Source organism: Callorhinus ursinus, unplaced genomic scaffold, assembly GCF_003265705.2.
Source record: "Callorhinus ursinus isolate GAN/ISIS: 27379988/994484 unplaced genomic scaffold, GSC_fseal_2.0 scaffold89, whole genome shotgun sequence".
Lineage (NCBI taxonomy): Eukaryota > Metazoa > Chordata > Mammalia > Carnivora > Otariidae > Callorhinus > Callorhinus ursinus.
The window spans coordinates 1,577,070-1,595,850 of NW_027397151.1; the positions used below are offsets into that span (position 1 = coordinate 1,577,070).

At 54.1% G+C, this 18,781-nt stretch overlaps 1 protein-coding gene across 1 annotated transcript in view; it reads right to left on the reverse strand.

Annotated features, from left to right (window-relative positions):
- Positions 1–18,781, reverse strand: part of OSBPL2 (oxysterol binding protein like 2) — a 38,216-nt gene that overhangs the window by 931 nt on the left and 18,504 nt on the right. The window contains exons 4-13 of the mRNA XM_025864959.2: positions 18,019–18,094; positions 13,238–13,372; positions 12,595–12,692; positions 9,185–9,367; positions 7,616–7,723; positions 6,917–7,006; positions 4,826–4,949; positions 3,284–3,412; positions 2,114–2,237; positions 1,103–1,193 (exon numbers count right to left, since the gene is read on the reverse strand). Of these exons, the coding sequence (XP_025720744.1) occupies positions 1,103–1,193; positions 2,114–2,237; positions 3,284–3,412; positions 4,826–4,949; positions 6,917–7,006; positions 7,616–7,723; positions 9,185–9,367; positions 12,595–12,692; positions 13,238–13,372; positions 18,019–18,094 (1,158 nt within the window). The remainder of the gene's footprint in view (positions 1–1,102; positions 1,194–2,113; positions 2,238–3,283; positions 3,413–4,825; positions 4,950–6,916; positions 7,007–7,615; positions 7,724–9,184; positions 9,368–12,594; positions 12,693–13,237; positions 13,373–18,018; positions 18,095–18,781) is intronic.

The following is an 18,781-nucleotide window of genomic DNA, read 5'->3' on the forward strand; positions in this document are numbered from 1 at the left end:
CCCCCCCACCCCACCCCCTGGGCCACCTCTACTTCTGTTGCACGACATGAAGACAACAGAGGATGCCTGCAAGTTATCATAAAGTGGATGTGGGGGGGTCACAAAGTAGAAGTCACCATCTTAGGACAAAATAACATTATCTCCACCACATATATTTTTTAAATCAATCACTTAAAGAAAAACAATGAAAGAAGGTTAACTCTTTTCAAGCTTTTTCTGGAACAAAGCTAATTCCAAATGTCAAACTACTTAAAGCATGATACTAAATCAAGTTGGGAGCCCAAGCACGAAGAATTGGTTTTAAAAATGTTGGTCACATAACCGTCAGTGGAGGTGATCGTCCTGGACCTTGAGAACAATTACGACACTTGAAGTGTGACTGGAAAGAATACTGAATGAACAGCCCAGAACCACCTGAAGATTTCTGTAGGACTAACATTTTAAGATGCGTATTTTTAGTTATGCTCAAGTGTTACAGCACTTAACCTGACTGAACTGTGACTGCTCACAAACTACAACTCCCCACCATTCTGCAGTGAGACAGCAGGAGGCCCAGTTCCGGCAGTGTCCGCTCCCCGTCTCCCTGTCTCCCACCTGGTCTGAGCACAGGTGTGTCCTGACCTGCGGGCGCCCCCCAACCCCAGGCACACGGGGCTCCATGCGCCCCCCCATCCGCGTTACCTCATCCCTGGCCGTGGCTGCTCAGGCCACCTGTGCCACGTGGCAGGTGACGTGCAGAACAGCAGCCGTGCCAGTGGCAGGGCCACGGGGTGATGGTTAAACACACGACTTCTTCCACAGCTCTGCCTTTCTGAAAGCTGTGTTTGCCTCCCCTTAATGGCTTGCTTCAGACGACATTTCCTTTTAAAATGTGCCCTATTTGAGCAGAGCGCTCAGGGTCAGACATGCCGTGGGCAGGACTGTGAGGCCCGGATCTGAGCTGACCTGTGCAGGCACCGCAGGGTGCATGCTCGCCTCCTGGGAGACTCGGCCTGTCTGTGCCATGGGCCCCACGTTAATGGGACCCCAGAAGAGCTTCTGCTCAGCCACAGGTGCACGTGGGGCCCTCGCCACTGCCCCCTCTCTGCCACCGAGGCCTCACCTCGTCTGCCACTCAGCCTCCTGTTTGGCTCGCTCCCTCCGGGCCTCCCTCTGCTTCTCCTCCAGCCGCTCCTTCTCCTGGCTCGCCAGATCTGGGGGCCAAACACACGGTCTGGGTCAGGAGTCAGGCTTGACAGTAAAGCTCCCAGCTGACCTCAAGCATAGGTGAGCACTAAAGGAAGCAGATGCTGGAATGGCCCCATCCCAGACCCAAGACAAACAGTCCCATTGGCAAGAAATGTCATCATCTGCAAACCAGACTCTGGGGCGAGGGTAGGGCAGCGCCTGGACATCAGCAGGGCTTCGGGGAGAGGCAGGCCGTGTGCCCCCACCACACAGGGGCACACAGCAGAGCCTGTGAAACAGCACCACGCAGCAGCGCGGTGAGGCTCACGGGCAACTCGACCTACAGGGCAGGGTCAGCAGGAGCCACTTCCCGTGGACATGACCCGCAGCTAGCTGCCACGCAGGAGCCTGAGGGCTGCTGCCTGGTTGCAAGTGTGAGCTCAGAGGCTGGCTCTCGAGAGAGGGGGGGCTGCCTGCCCGCCCGCCCTGCGCATTCTCTCCACTGAACACCAACCATGTAAACAAGTCCCAGGGCCACTTCAGACAGCCTTCCAGGGGGTCCCAGGCTGCTGGCCTGACCCGAGGCAGCGGGGGAATGAGCATGTGGCCGGCTCCGTCACATGGATACATCCACGGTATGTGAGCCAACTAGCCTGGGACATGGGGCCTACGCTGACTTTTAACAGACAAAATGTGCAATCTTTGGAACGTTACCTTAATGTCTATTGACGCTAATAATAAAACCTCAGGGACTTGTATTTTGCATGCATTCTGTTTCATTTTTCCTGTAATTTAATTGCATCGTATTTGCAAAAGGATTGGACTGCAACAAGCTAGAATTCTTAAAACTCTTCCAGCATGGAGAGCATGAGAAGCACTGTCCTGCACGTCTCTGTCTGTCCACCTATGGCCCGTGCGCCCCTCCCCTGCCAGCCTGCGTGCGCACCCATGTCGCCGTTCTCCATGCCGCGGATGTCGGGGCGCAGGCGGCAGTCCGTGGGGGCCAGGGTCTTCTCCATGCCACTCTGCAGCTCATTGAGGCTGACGGTGAAACTGGTGAAATTGTACATCTGGAGAGAGACGCACAGACGCTGTTACTACCAACGGTACTGGTTTCTGCATACAGCTCACAGCTCGAAGCCACTGGAGCATCTGAGTGTCACCAGCTCCTGGGGGACTGCCCTGCGGATCCCCTTGCCCAGATGCGGCCCGAGAGCCCCACAGCATGCCCCTGCCCCCGTCAGGTGCGGAAAAGGTCCCTGCTGCCGCCTCAGATAGGGGTCCAGGCCAGGGGCCACACCAACTCCGTGCTCCAGCTCCAGCTCCAGCTCCGTTCCCGGGGCCCAGGTGCACCCAGCGTCTGTGGGCAGCTCCACACACGCAGGGAACCAAAGGAGGGAGAAGCAAGCACTACTTGTAAAAGGAATTCCCTGGAAAGAAATACGGCTTTTTTTCTGTTCCATCATACTATTTTACACCCTGCTGAGAGCAAACTGTGGCCATGCTACAGAATATGTACACAGGGGGATATTTTGTTTCCTTTTACTTATTTTACACATGCTCCGCTATAATAAAAAATTGTATAACATGTTGTACGTATACAAGTTACATATGTAACTTACATTTGAACAAAACAATTAACAATAGATACTAAAATAAACTTATTACACAATGTCATTGCATTTATCAGTTAACTTGTTATATGTAATACAAATTGTAAGTCTAATTTTCAAAATACCAGAATGCATTTAAACCTCTAAGTTGTTAAGTCAGAAAAACAAGGTCTCAGACCGATTTGGAAGGCCCTTCAGGAAGACCCAGCCGGTGCAGGCCATCTAGAGCAGGCAGTCATCACACCATGCGTGTGCCGGGGCGCATCACGCCCACACGACCTGTTGGCAGAGTGCAGCCTTCGCCGCAGGGAGGTCAGGCCAAGGCCAGGCCTTGGCTGGGGCTCCAGGAGGGCCGGGAGCCCCCACAGGCTCACGCTGCAGCACAGTCCAACCCAGAGACAGAGGGCCCCTCTGCTCTGGGACAACGGCCTGAGGAACAGCTGAGGAGCCGGGCCAGGGGTTGGGGGCACAGAGAGGCCCGGACTTGCGGGGGGTGTACAAACCTGGGCAGAGTTGGGGGGCCGAGTGTTGACCCTCCAGAGTAGCTTGCTGCCGGGAATGACCTGCACTGTCTCCTGAACCTCGGGCACGGAGTCCAGCACGTCGCCATCAGCTTTCTGGGAGCCGTTGTCCTGAAACACAGAACACTTGGGACAGCTGGCCTGGAGGGACAGCTACTCTTGAGCAACTGTTTGGCCAGCGATGGCCCTGGGCAGGGCAAGATGTGCTCGCCAGTGAGGAGATGCAGTGGTGTTGTCTCTGCTGGGGCCCCCGAGAGGGGGTGGAGGTCAGCAGCTAGGCAGCGCTTTCCTGTGGGGAGAAGTGCACGCAGCCCAAAGCAACACTAGCAAGCCTGCTCACCGCTGGAGGGGGCCAGGCCCTCCCCAACAGCTGGTCCGGTTCAAGCTAAGGGTGGCTCTCCTGAGCCGGAGACTGTCCCCACACGCTGTGGCTCTGCCTGCAGTCAAGAACTGGTTCACGTCTGGGATTTCATGGTATCTTAGTGCTTCTAGACTGAACCCCAGCTGGAGACCACCTCTGAAGAAGAAGATACAACCACCACCTTACTTTTCAAACTCAGTGGGGCCTGGAGAAAGACGTGGGCCCCCATGTGGCTGTTCCAGAACGCTGGAGTATGATGAGGTGGCCTCAGGACCCCCCAGCTGACTCCCAACAGGGTTTGGTGCTATTGGCCATAGGCTATGGGGTTTGCTGCCAGAAGCTCAATAAAGGCCACTCAGGGATGAGTGTTCACGTAAAACTACTTCTCACATCTAGGTTACCCAAAGGACAATGAAGCCAAGGTAAGGCATTAAAAGCCAATCCTCAATGGATTTCCCGTTCTAAATCTATGTGGTCTTTAAATGAAACTTTCTTTTTAAGTCAAAGAGCACCATTAGAAGAATGCCACACGGCCAAACACTGAAACCCTGGGGGAGGCCCAACACCTTTAGGGGAGAAATACCAAACACTTTGGGTTTGGCCTATGACTTCTTACCTCAAAAAATTGGACACCTCTCTAGAACTACCACTTCTAGTTTGAAGCTCAAGAATAACTAGCCCTAAGATCATCAGAATTCCAAAGCTCCAGGGGAAAAGTATCTTTGCCAAAACTTTTCAACTGTGGAATATATTACCTGGCACTCAGAACTAAAAACACAGACATGACATTCTCTTGATTTCTGAACAGGGTCTAAGCGAACAAGGTTCAAGAAGGCAGGAAGGGTATGAAGTAGCACTCAGAGCACAGGGTTCCCAGAGAGAAACGCAGGTGCACTTGGATTCTGCCAGGCTTAGGGGAGACGGGGCAGCACCAAGGAGCCCCAGCCCAGCTGGCAACAGCAGCCTCTGCACAGTCAACATGCAGATAAACCCGAGCCCCATGCAGCATCCAGACAAGCAGGCTCGCATTGACAGGCAGAATCTAGGACCCCACAGCCAGCCAGCAGAGGGAAGGCTGATTCCCAGCACTCCAGCAGCCGAAAGCCCTGCCCACCCCCACCCCCCGGCCCCGGGGGCCACCCTGGGGGACAGCAACGCCTTACTGGCTGTGCCTTGCTCAGCTGGTCACCTCTCCTCTCCCGTTTCTTGAAGGACTCATACGCAGCAGGGTCTATGCCCCACAAACACTCTGTCCATTTTCCATAGATCATAAAGAGCTTCTTTTTGCTGCAAAGGAAACTTTTATTTATTTTTTTAAAGTTTATTTTTTTTAGTCATCTCTACACCCAACTCACAACCCCGAGATCAAGAGTTGTGTGCTCTTTCAACTGAGCCAGCCAGGCACCCCGTCAAAGGGAATTTAATCAAAAATCATTCATCTAAACATGTAGCACCTTAATTTTGACCATGGAATAAATGCCCATTCTGGCTTGTCTCCTTATAAATGTTAGGACTTCTCGGGACATAAGAGCAAAGAGGAAAATCTGCCTTTTAGGGCCCCTGCTTGGGCCTGATTCACCGAAGCAGCAAAGAGGACGAGGGCACACAGCCCCAACGCGGCCGGCAGGGCCCTGCCACCGGAGACGGCGAGAGACAGGGGGCGTCTGGTGTCATGCAAGCCTGCACTGCCTGTCTGGTCACCGTCCCTGAAATGCACAAACTTCCACACACTGTGTTCCCCCCTCCAATAAATCACATCAACAGCCCTTCAATTTCAGTGGACGTTGTCTGCTTTATCTTTGTAACCACAAATCGGATGCCCACATCGTCGCTCGCCTGCTTTTTTCATTTAATAATAATCTCTGGAGACTTTCCAGGTCAACCACCAGAGCTCTCCACCTGATTCCAAAAGGAATGCCAATAGCGTAGGACTCTTTTGTTTTGTTTGTTTTTTCTTTTTTGCATCCTCCTGCAGGGACAGCACAGTGGCCATGCACTCCCTGGAAATACTACTCTGCCAGGCACGTGACATCCTGGGAGGGCACCCCTGTCTCAGAGGCTCAGCCTGGAAAAATGGCATGCAGGGACTGGTGGGGGGACACTCAGCCAGTCCTCACTCAGCAGACACCTTGGCCGACATGGCCCGTCTCCAAGAAGTAGAGCATTAGGAAAGAGCTCACTCCAATTTGGGATAGAAAACCAGAAAATCAGAACAGGGTTTGCAGCCCCTAAGGGCTGGTGAGCGTGGCCTCGAGGCATGGCATGGACTCCGCTCCTATGGCCCGCATCTGTATGAAAGCCGACCACGGTCTCTGCTGGGGTTGTTTCCACCAGGGAGAGGCTGTGCGGGCGCTGTCACGAAGAAGACTGCTGTCCTCCAAAGTCTGAGGGCTGAGTCCCGACTTACTTCAGTGGGCAAGGTGCTCAGAGTCTAAAGCCTAAAAGCATCTCACAGGCCACTTGAGCAGGTGACCTTCTGCTACCCAAAGAGTAGAAAGGAGCAAAAGCACCCACTGCTTTACATTGGAAACTTGTTTCTAATTAAAAATGTGTAGGGGGCTCCTGGCTGGCTCAGTGGGTAGAGCATGCGACTCTTGATCTCAGGGTGGTGAGTTCAAGCCCCACGTTGGGTATAGAGCCTACTTTTAAAAAAGAAAAAAAAATGTATAGCTTTTGGAGCTGGCAGGAGTTTCATGACATTATATAAAGCCCAAATTCCTTACTGGGGAAAAAAAATGGGAAATTTGAGACCAAAAACATAAGGTAAGTAACCCAAAGGAGAGAAAACCCCAGAAAATCTGTTGTGGACTCTGACCGTTTCTCTGCTCACAAACACTTTAAAAGCCCCTCACAAGCTAGGGTTGGAGCTGTGCCGACGACCGGTAGCAGGCGCTGCTAGAGAGGAGGAAACTCACGCTCACGTTTCCAACCCCAGTTCTGGTTGCAAAACGACAGGATTAGCTCTCCGTGAGGACACCTAATTTCCTCACGTCCATTTTATCAAAAGAAAACAGACGCAGAGCTTTCATCCTCAAGAGAGGGACAGACAGACCCCACTCACTCACCACCCAGAGACGACACTTAAAACTAATCCTTCGTCCCCTTGCAGACTCAATAAAGAAATGTCTTTTCTAAACAAAAGAGAGTCATCATTTTTCTCTCCCGCGAACAGATGTCACTGGCATGACTGCATCGCTAACAGGGTGCGCGCGTGCTGCAGGAGCCCGTGCCGAACCGTCTGTGCGCAGACCTACTTTTTGTCTTGAATGTGCCCCTCCACTTTGTGAAGTTCTTTCCCGAACAATCCACAGGGTTTAAAATGAAGCACACACTTATCTCCAGTTCTGTGGGGAGAACAAACACAGGCTTCTGTTGTGTGATGAGAAATGGCCGGGGGAAGTGAACGGGGAAAGAGAGGCGGCCAGGATGGGGGCGGCGGTGGGCACGTGGGGGAGCTCGCTGCGCTGACCGGGAGGTTCCAACCCTGACAGCAGCACGCTTCAGTACATACACTAAACATCACCTAAGTTAACAATGTAAGTGGGTGAATTTTATGATATGCAAACCATATCTCAATAAAGCTGCAGGAAAACAAAGCCGATAGGTCATGGGCTCCCAGGAAGAAGGTATGGACAGTGGGTAGCGTTTGAGGATGGTAGTGACTTTCTCATCTGGGAATCACACCATCCTTCAACGTAGTTTAAAATTTCAAAATAAATTCACTATTGTAACTAACACGAAAACAGGAAGCAACGAGGGGCACCAGAGATGATACCAGCACCAACCAGCACCTGCACCAGGGAGCACTGGGCCCGGCCCTCCGTGCAAAGCAAGACACACCCCAAGAACAGACACAGCCGCGGGGAGCAGGGCGGAAGCACCTCTTCGAGGATGCAGCGCATCTGCACGTTCCACGCATTCTGTGACCATCACAGCACCCTGGGTGCTATTACCTGTGGTTTACAATCTCCACCGTCCCATACTGCTCTATCCAGAGCTTCCCGATGATCACGTTATGTACACAGCAGGTGGGGTTGGTCCAGGTGTAGGCTTCATTGTGTCTGTGAAACATGCCAGAAAACAAGCAAGTCAGAGGCCAGCAAAGCGAAGGACACTGCGTGACCTGAGAAGCGGAATACCAGACAGAATTAAACCATAATTGCCTTAAAACCTGTACAAGAGCCGAATATTGCTTTGAACTCCCTCCAACGGTGGCGATTTATTTAGCATTTGTTTGAAATTTATTTCTGCTTTCCTTTGTAGCAGCAACAAAGCTTTCCTCTGAAATGTCAGGACAAGTTAATAAGCGACAGGAGAGCACCGAGACAAAGAGACACGGCTGTCCTGCGAAGCTGTCGGCACACCAGCCCCTCCACCAGCAGGAGCTGCATGCCCTGGGCCAGCCCAGGGTTGTGGGGAGCCGCTCCGTGGCAGGAACGCTGGGGCACATGCGATTGCTGGGAACAACCTTCCAAACACCTTTGCGTGTACTCCTCATCCTCCCCAAACGGCTTGACCCAAGGAGAAAGCTCCACAAAGATGGATCAAGAGCACCAGACCCGTGTTTCGAGGGAGGCTGTGTCAAAGAGCCATACTGAAGGGCAGAGACCATCTCAGAGCAGAAGTATTCAGGATAAATATTTGGAACCCCTCAAATTTCCAGGGGGAACCCAAACGCATTAATCAATAAGGTTTGCAGCGTTTCAATCCTGCATGCCTCACCTCAAGAAAACAAAGACCACCGCAAGACAGGCACGCCTCCCAGAAAAGGGGGGGCCCTCACTGGGCCCGGAGATGCCCAGGGCTCAGGTACTGCTATTCTCTGGCCACCAGCCACGAAGCAAAACTGATACCAAATGCTTCATTACAGCTATATGGTGAGCAAGAAGAGCACCTCCAAGAACCAGCAGCTTGCCGCGGCCTGGACCCGCCTAACGATGGTCTTGCAATATCCAGGCAATTGCCAGAGATTTGGTTGTTGCTTGAGATGTCTGAGCAACACACTGCATTGGGATGAAGTCTGACGGGTCTGCGGGCAACCTCCAGGACACCTCTCGCTGTTCCCTTACCTCCTGGGATTCAGCCCGCATCTCTCTCCCACCCTCAAGCAGGGTTGCTCTGTGTGACCAACAGGGGTTTAAGGTTAGGGTCACTTCTGAGATGAGGTCATAAAAGAGACGATGGCTTCTGCCACCTCACGGGGCCCTGAGCCAGGGCGGCCTGCTATGCGGCTCCCCAGTCCCAGCCCTCAGGAACCGTGTGGGAGGGCAAACGGTGGCTGTTGGAAGTTCCTACGTCTGGGCACAGCCAGCAGCAGCAGTGACGAAGGCGATTCAGGTCACGTGGTGCGCACCACACTCAGGCGTGCGAACTGCACCCATGCCGGGGAGGGGTCTGACGGGGAGTCCCTACCTGAAGGGGCTCCTGCCGGTGGAAAGGCCTGAACAGAGAAAGGCTGTGACCCACCCCACACTGGAAGGAAGAGTCTGCATTTCTGTTCAGGTTCCCGCCGCCGCACTCACTTGAGCAGCTCCAGCGTGATGGTGCCCCGGGGCTCGGCCTCCACGCTCTTGCCCCAGAACTTCAGCTTCGGGTAGATGGAGCCGTGAAACAGGAAGTCCTGATTGAGGCCTTCTGAATAAAATGCACTAACGGGGGGGTGGTGGCTGACCTGTTCAGATATGAATCTGAATCCTAAATCTTCCCTAGGCACAAAAACAAGAGGGGAGAGAGCCACATCAGAGACCGTAAAATCCGACAAAGGCCGGCTCAGCACCCCTCTCGGGGGAGCCCCACAGCCCCTGGCATGGCAGGCCCACCCCAGCCCACACGTCCGGGAGGGACACTGAGAAAGGCGAACGCACACTCCATCTCCATGCCCCTCGCCCCAGGGGGCAGAAATATCCAACACCTGCTCTCTGACAGCCTAACGCTGACACCCCCCACACACACTTGCACACACATCCTCTGTGCCTCTGGGGCACATCTGAACACTAGACAGAACAAGGAATGGTGCGGAGGGGACTCTTCCACCCTGACCCTCTGCTCACAGACGCCCCCCGCCCCCCGCCAGAACACGCCGGTCTAGATGCGTCTGCTGGAACCAGGGACGTAGAGGCCCCAATACAAACTGCCATCTTAGTCCTCGAGGGACACCCAGCGCCTAAGGGGGTTCTTCTCTAGTCTTCTTCTAAGGCTCCTGGAAGTTTCATGATGGAATGTCTGATGCCCCAAGACACTCCTGGCCAGGAAATAGGATTTTTAGTACACGCTCTTTTTCAATAAAAATGTCAGTTTTTAATTGTTCCGGAACTGTGAATACACCTACAGTTGTAGGCATTAAAAATTATAAAAGCTAAACCACATAATTACTAACTTAACTGGAATCAGAATTTCCAATCGTTACAGAGAAAGGAAAGTTGAAAAATTAGATTTTAAAAGGTTGCCTACCAAGGTATGTAATTTACAAAATGAACACTTGTCTAAGAAAAGAAAGTGCTATTTTTGGCTCTACAGGAGCAATCTGTAGGGAAAAAGACATGGAGCATGACTTGGTTCAGTTACGTAGCTGCTCAAACAGGAAGACCCCTCAGGGCCCTGCCCACAGAGGACAGGCCACACGCGCGACCGGGACACCAGGACGTGACACACGGCACCTGCAAGCTTAGGAGGAAGGCTCATTTCTCTGTCAGTGGAAACTGGCTCAACCCCTGAAGTTCCTGGAAAAGATGAATAGGCAGGTGTGTCGCACCGTGTCCAGCATCTCGGGGTCACAGTCTTTTAATCCGTATTGCTTGTCTCCCGTTGTCTAAAACTTCTGCTGTATTATGTTTTAATTTTTCTTTCTAAGATATGTTAATGGTGCTTTTGAATAAATGAAAATGCTAACAATTTCCTCAGAGCTAGACAAGGTCAGAATCTCCACGGCAGGAGTAACTGTCGCTCAAAAGGAATGATTCTAGGAAAGAAAGAACTGTCCACGTGAATTCAGAACAAAATTTCCCTGAAGAGTGACTGTCGGGGCAGGTTTTCCCCTCAGGTGGGCCTCAGTTTCCCCATCTCTGAACTGAAGAAGGAAGGACTTGCCCTCTTCACCCAGGGTGCCCTCCTGGCTGCCGTCGCCCGTGAGCACACCACACAGCAAAACTGTGCCTTCTGACCCGCCAGCCTTCTCGAGGGAATGGGATTTCGAAAGCAGGTTCCTGAGCACTCAGTGCCAGCCAGCCTGTCAGTCCCTCAGAACAGCGGGCCACTGCCCCCAATGCCAGCAGCACGCAGTGGGGGGGGGGGGGCCCCGGGGGGGGGGGGCCACGCAGTGGGTGGGGCCACGCGGTGAGGGGCAGCCACACAGGCCAGAGCCTGACACTAGACATTTCTGTCGCTTCCCCAACTGCTAAGGGGTTTCCATGAAGACGTGCAGGCCCACCTGCGTGGCTACGGGTGCCAACTCTGCCCGCAGAGCTCAGAAACCCAGGCTGACACTCGCCCCCTGCACACGCTTGTCAGCGCCGCCACACGCCCAGAGCGCTGACTCAAGCAGACCAACACCCCAGTTCCCACAACCGCGTGCTCACCTTTGAAGAACTCGTGATCGCTAACACGCATTAGTAAGGGCAACAGAGAGCCCGCGAAGCACGACCTGAAGGACTCTTTGAAGCCCAGACACCAGGGACCACACGACGCACGCTCCTTCATGACAGAAAGCAGCAGCACCCGGCACCACACGGCAACGCGCGCACACACGTCAGACACGACACACGCAGTGACTCCGCACCAGCGTTTCGTATCGTGGGGAAGCGAGGACGGCACGATGTGAAGTGGCAAGTGGTACAAATTACCCGTCACACCGTGCGAACACACACACACACGACACACGGCAGGAAATCCACCAAAACATTAACTCTACAGGATCACGGCTGACTCATCTCACTTTGCTCAATCTACACATTTTCCACAAGGAACATGCTCTGTAATTAAAAACCAAAGTTTTATTTAATAAAACATTCCAATAAGCTCTCCACAGGACCCAGAGAGATGGAGAAAAAGCTACTCTTGCCGTCGCCAAACGGCCCCACAGAGGACTGAGCACGCTCACGCTCCCGGAGTCCCATGCTCATGCTCACGGTCCCGGGGCTGCGTGCTCATGCTCACGCTCCTGGAGCCGCACGCTCACACTCACGCTCCCAGAGCCCCACGCTCACGCTCCCAGAGTCCCACGCTCCCAGAGCCCCACGCTCACGCTCCCAGAGCTGCACGCTCACGCTCCCAGAGTCCCACACTCACGCTCCCAGAGCCGCACGCTCACACTCATGCTCCCAGAGTCCCACGCTCCCAGAGCCCCACGCTCACGCTCACGCTCCCGGAGCCACAGCCCAGGCCAGAGAGCTTGCCCTTCACCCAGCTGATCCCGTGATGGAGAAAGACAACACTGCCGTCAGTTTTTGCTCATGTGGTCTGGGGGCTAAGAAGAGCACCCCAAACAGGCCCAGCCCACCCTCCCAGGGCCCCTGCCGGGACCGCCACAGGCAGGGCTGGTCCTGGAGGTGTGTGCAGACCTCGAAGACGGGGTCAGAAGCTGGGGGCAGGCTGGGGAGCTGCCTGAAAGGAACTCTACCCAGACGGATCTCAGTCACCCCGGCCCCTCGCCAGCCTCGGGAGGCTGCGCTTGTGCCCTCTGCGGCTGCTGCGCTCTCCAGCTCCAGCTGCCCCTCTGTGACACTTACTAAGACGCCCTGGTGACGCGGGCTGGCTTTACTCACTAGGGCCTGTTTCCCTCTTAGTGCAGCACGAGCCCGCCCGCCCTCCTGCACAGCGCACTCCGACGCCCTGCGCGCTCTCCCGTCTCTGTCCGCTTTACCCCGGGCACTGTGGTGTGTGTTGTACCTCCCTCTGCGCCCCAAGCCCTGGTGACCCCGACGGCCTGGGCCCTTACCTGATCAGCTCGTAGGTCTCTCCCAGGAGGGGGTTGAAGGGCTTGCCGGTCCTCTCCCACTGGGAAGCCACAGCGGACACCGCGAAGGCCGCCACGCACTGGGGGCAACGCACACAGTGGTGAGCGAGGGGCCGCCGGGGCGCCCCAGGCACGCAGCTCCTCGGGGCCAGGGTGCGCTCCTGGCCACCTCAGTCTCCCGCTTGTCACATGCTTTGAGATTACAGAACTTCCAGAGAAGTGCCATTTATCACGGACACTTCCTCAAAGCCACACAAGCGGGAACTGTGTGCGGCTTCCCCCCCAAGGCCTGCCCGGCCTCGAGGCCCCGTGGCGCAGCTGGTCAGTCTGGCCGCCGTGCCCGCACGCACACAGGGTGCCAGTCCCAAAAGGACCCAGGAGGAGCCAAGGCACAGGGCCCACCGCCACCCGTGGAGATCAGGCCCCGGGACAGATGCCCGAGCTGTCGAGCAGGATGGCACCCAAAAGTCAGCGTGAGCCACGCACGCCCTTCCTCCGACGTCCCCCTGGTGAGGCGCCTACTATGATGTGGCTGGTCAGGTGGTGTCAGGTCCATTAAAAACTATGGTCTGGCACCCACCCGAGCTCAATGTCTGGTGCCCCCTGAAAGGAGCCCACCACCCACCTGCATCCTTTCTAGGGCCTGGGGCTGGCAGGAGGCTCTGTGAATGAGGAACACGTGCTCCATGTACTCTGTGATCCGCTGGAGGAAGCTCAGAGGCTCGTTGAAGACGATGGGCATGGTGATCTTGGACAGCTCCTAGAAGGGGCAGGGAAGACCCGTCACCAGTGGGCTCAGGCCCACCCTGCTCAGAGCGCAGGGAAGATGCTCACCTTACTCTTCAGGAGAAAGGAAGTACACGATGTGGAGACCCCACTGCTCACCTGCTCAAGCGGCAACACTGAAACCTGCCTGGGGCACGGATGGGGGTAAAGAGGTTCCCCCCCCCTGGGGACCTGGCTGCAGGAGCACAACGGCACACATACCTACTCTTTGGTCTAGCCAAACACCAGACATCACTCAAACGTCCCACAGGGCCCCAGGAGGCCGCCCGATGCAATGACCACAGGAGTAAGCAGTAGCTCTACACCGCCGTGGCTGCACCACACAGGGAAAAGGTGGAGCAGCCCCTGTTTGTCTGAAGAAAGAGGGAGGAGATAACACACAACCAGCTTTCTGATGCACGGGAAGACAGGCCGGAAAGTTCCGAAGTGGTCCCCTCTAGGGGAAGGGGACATGCACAGAGAGATCAGGGACAGGAAGCTAAATTCTTGGAATATACCAGAAACTTTTTTTTTTTTTTAAGATTTGTTTTATTTTTATTCATTTGACACAGAGAGAGACAGCGAGAGAGGGAACACAAGCAGGGGGAGTGGGAGAGGGAGAAGCAGACTCTCTGCTGAGCAGGGAGCCCGATGCGGGGCTCGATCCCAGGACCTTGGGATCACGACCCGAGCCAAAGGCAGACGCTTAACGACTGAGCCACCCAGGCGCCCTTTTTTTTTTTTTTTTTTAAGATTTTTTTTTTAACGGAACACACCAGAATCTCATCCAAAAGATTTGACTTTGGATTAACAATTCTGAAACAGAATTAATTTAGAAAAGCAATCTCCAAACATCAAGAATAAAGTGAAACAAATGAATGCACGCAAGCCCCTCAGGCACAGCCAACCAGAGAAGGGATCACTGCACAGTGACTTGAGATGTACCCTAAGGACGAAATGAACCACAAAAGCCAATAAACTTGCACGTTTCAGTAAACATGCTGCTGGCAGCAGAGGTGGTCCTATTCTCCAGAACCGTTATGCGTGTGGGATAGAGCAGGTGAGTCACTACATGCTCATCTAAATCAGACATCTCCAGTGTGGTTAAAAACTGGGATTATCAGGGGCGCCTGGGTGGCTCAGTCGGTTAAGTGTCTGCCTTCAGATCAGGTCATGATCCCAGGGTCCTGGGATCGAGTCCCACGTCCGGCTCCCTGCTCCGCGCGGAGTCTGGTTCTCCCTCTGCCCCTCACACCGCTCATGCTCTCTTTCTCTCTCTCTCTCTCTCTCTCTCTCACATAAATTAATAAAAATCTTTTAAAAAAACTGGGAATATCGGTATGGGAGAAAAGAGGCACAGACAGAAGATAGAGGAGGTTAGATTAATCCTGTCATCCCAAATTTAAAGCATCGTTGAAACAAATCAAAACAGCTCCTAGCTCTCTCCCCTGGGAAAAACCTAGAAAAAGCAACCTGATAGCCTCCCTGGGGCCCAGCTGTGGTCTTGAGTCCTCTCTCTCCCTGGACAAGGGGCTGATTCCAGATCCTAGACAAGAAAGGTACAGAACGAGCCAGAGCATCTTCTGTGAAGGACTGCAGCCAACCTGAAGACGCTATTACCAGCCAAAGGTAGAACAACTCGGGGACCAGAACACATCAAGGAGCTTTAACTCCATGTATTTAAAAAACAACAGAAGACTAGCTAGTTGGTTATACTGGTCATGCTGGGTAATGGCTAGTGAACCAAATAACATCACTTGACAACGGTGAAAAAGAAAGTGTCACTCACTGACCCTGACTTCCTTATGCGAGAACCGCATTCACAGTAGTGGAAGGGTGTGTTCTCAGCACAGAAGCGGTGTCCCAGCAGATAAATGCAGAGTGACTGCGTGGGCTCAGCTCCACAACTGGAGCACTGAGCATCAGGAACTCAAGGTCAGGAGAGAAGTAACAAAGAGGTGTCCACACATGGACCGGAATGGCACTCAAGACAACCAGGAATTTGATGACATTAACAGGCTATGTACTTTCCTGCACTAGGATACCAGGACTGTGGTTGTGTTAAAACAGAATCTGGGGGCGTCTGGGTGGCTCAGTCAGTGAAGTGTCCGACTCTTGGTTTCAGCTCAGGTCACGATCTCAGGGTCCTGGGATCAAGCCCCACATCCGTGCTCAGCACGGAATCTGCTTCAGATTCTCTCTCCCTTTCCCTCCCACTCTCTCTCTCAAATAAATAAAAACATTAAAAAAACCAAACAAACCAGAATCTGTATCCTTTAGCAATACAAGATATATTTGCAAGTGGAATTTACTTCAAAGTACTAAGGGAGGCAGGAAGCGATGAAGTGTGGCTGGGGGTGATGAGCCCTGGCCGATGCCGGGGGTGCCGCAGTAGCCGGGGCGGGACTCAGCCCTGCCTGCTGCAGCACGTGCCCGAAACAGCCCCCGTGGGCCAGCGCGTCGCTGCTGTCTCAGCAGGCTAAGCAGTAAAGAGAGTGGCGTCTCCACTTCAGAGGCAAAGCCCATCATGCTGAGCTGGTGTAGCTCCAGGAACGTGTCGACCCACGTGCTTTGTTCAGCTTTAATCTGAATGCATCCTACCCCCAAGGTGGATTCCTCGGGGAATGCAATGTAATGATGTCAGTTTATAAAAACAAGCCTCAAGATCAAGGAGCCAGTGGAGTTCATCACCTATCTTCAGACAGACACACCTGTCTGGACCTGACCTACTCACACAGTGAAAAACGTGGGAGATAACACTGCTAAGAAAAAAGAATCCCAACCGTGTCGTTTTAAAACAGAAGAGACATGCAGGGTGCCTGGCTGGCTTAGTCAGAGGAGCATGCAACTTTTGATCTCAGGGTTTTGAGTTCAAGCCCCATGTTAGCTGCAGAGAGTACTTAAAAATAAAAATCTTTAGGAGAGCCTGAGTGGCTCAGTCGGTTAAGCGTCTGCCTTCAGCTCAGGTCATGATCTCAGGGTCCTGGGACTGAGCCCCGCGTCGGGCTCCGTGCGCAGCGGGGAGCCTGCTTCTCCCTCTCCCTCTCCTCCCGCTTGTGCTATCTCTCACTATCTCTGTTGCTATCTCTGTCTCTCTCTCTCAAATAAATAAAATCTAAAAAATAAAAATCTTTTAAAAAATCAAACATAGGGGCGCCTGGGTGGCTCAGTGGGTTAAGCGTCTGCCTTTGGCTCAGGTCATGATCCCAGGGTCCTGGGATGGAGCCCCGTACCGCATCGGGCTCCCTGCTCAGCCAGGAGTCTGCTTCTCCCTCGCCCTCTCCCTCTCCCCCCTGCTCATGCAAGCGTGCTCTCCCTCTCTCTCAAATAAAATCTTAAAAAAAAAAACAACCTGAAAACATAAAAAAAAAATAAAAGATAAGAAACATGTACAAAAACATGTGCGTGTGTGTGCAAGCAGGGTCAGAATGCATACTTGGGTTTTCCAGCTCTGTCTGCTTAGAGGCCTGTGGCGGTGACAGCCCTGGAGGGGCGAGCACATCCAGCGCCAGGCCCTGGTGTCTAAACACCACCCTCCAGGGGCGCCTGGGTGGCTCAGTCGGTTGAGCGTCTGCCTTTGGCTCAGGTCATGATCCCGGAGTCCCGGGATCGAGCCCCATGTCGGGGTCCCTGCTCAGCGGGGAGTCTTCCTCTCCCTCTGCCTGACACTCCCCCTGCTTGTGCTCTACCTCATTGTCAAATGAGTAAATGAAATCTTTGGAAACACACACACACACACACACACACACACACACACACACACACACACCCCGCACCCTCTAGTGGAAGGGCAGCAGGGGAGACACTGGGAAAGCAAGTCCCGTGTGCAGAGAGCAGTGATGCTCCGACAAGGGTCCCCGTGTCCCCTTGCCCACTGAGCTCTGGCTACTACGTGAGAGGCCGCTGTGACAGGCAGCTGGGTGAAGGGTAAACAGGGCTCAATGTGCCTCTGCAATCTTCTAAAAGTCCAAAACTATTTCAAAATACAAAGTGGGAGAAAAGATGCAGTTTCCTCTGGGAAAAAGGCCGCCAGCTGGGGCAGAAGCAAAGGCGGCAACAGTCCTGTGAGGAGCGCCAGGGACAGGGCCACGTGCCTGTGGGTACAACACTCACTGGAGTCCGTGTCACCCCGTGGCCTGTGGGGCGCTCTTCCCTCCCAAGGGGCACAGCTCACATTCCCACAACAGTCGAGACCGTCCCGGAGACCGTGAGAAAAGCCTGCGGCCCCGGACACCAATCACTCCACTCTCCCGCTGCTAACCCGGCTGGGCTCTGCCTGCAGCCCGGTGCGGGGGGTGGCTGGGGGACGGAGCCCCGAGTCCTGCACGCCTGCCCATGGCCTGCCCTCAGCATGCATCGGGGAGCCCCCCGTCCGAAGCCAGCCAACACCGAGCCCGTCACAGGGCGCTCCCTGCGTCAGGCGTGTGACCTGCGGGATTGTTTTCCCGCTGTCCGTAAACACTTGGCCTTTTTCTCTCCTCTTCCCTTTACGTCTCTGTCCCTTTCCTAGTTCATTGCCTTCGCTTCACGCTGTCATAAATATGCAGAACGCACCTTCTTAAACTAGCAGCAGTGCAACAAATGCACAGGAAATAAAAACATTTTGGCTTAAAGCCCCAAAATGAGTCCATCTGAACTTACCAAGCCGATGCATTTCTTTAAAATACTCCACACACTGAAATCACTTCTGGTGAACATCGGGGCGGGCAATGATGTCCTGTGAAGAAGCGAGCCAAGAAACACGTACTTATTCCTCCAGCATGACACTCACTTCCCACCGCTGATCGTGCTCAGTGGCCAGTTTTCAGATGCAAACACCGCACCGTCTGCTCCAGCAGCTACAGTACTCTCTAGTCCCAAAGGAAGGCTCTGCACCGTTGCTCTGGGGGGTCTCCCGGGAAACGGTCGTGACCACGCAGACAACCTTCTTCATCTCCACAGAGGGGGGACAGGGCACCCCTCCCCTGGATCAGCCACAGGCCCACAGGCAGAGGCCGGGTCACAAGAGGGAACTGATTTAACAAAACCTTCCCAGAAGCTTGCCGTAAGCCCCTTTCAACCCTGAGTTTGTTCTCCTGAGGTACATTCCTTGTCAGGCTCTCTTCCCGCCAGCTTCCAGGAGAAGACCGCCAGTGTCCCTCCTGGGAATCTGGGGCTGGAATGAGATGCTCTCTCCTCCTGGAAAGGGGGTGCCTGAGCGGGCTGTGAATCCAGATTTGGGGGGAGGCACGCTGGACCCACTCACTGAAGACAGCCCATCGCAGGCAGCCACAGCGTGAGGGGCCCCCGGAAGGTGCCGCCTGGGTCCAGGGGTCCCTGTAGCTGCCCATGCTCCCCACTGACTTCTGGGTCTGTGTAAGCGCCGACTGCCCCTGCGGCAGGAGCGCCCGGCTCAGAAGCCTCC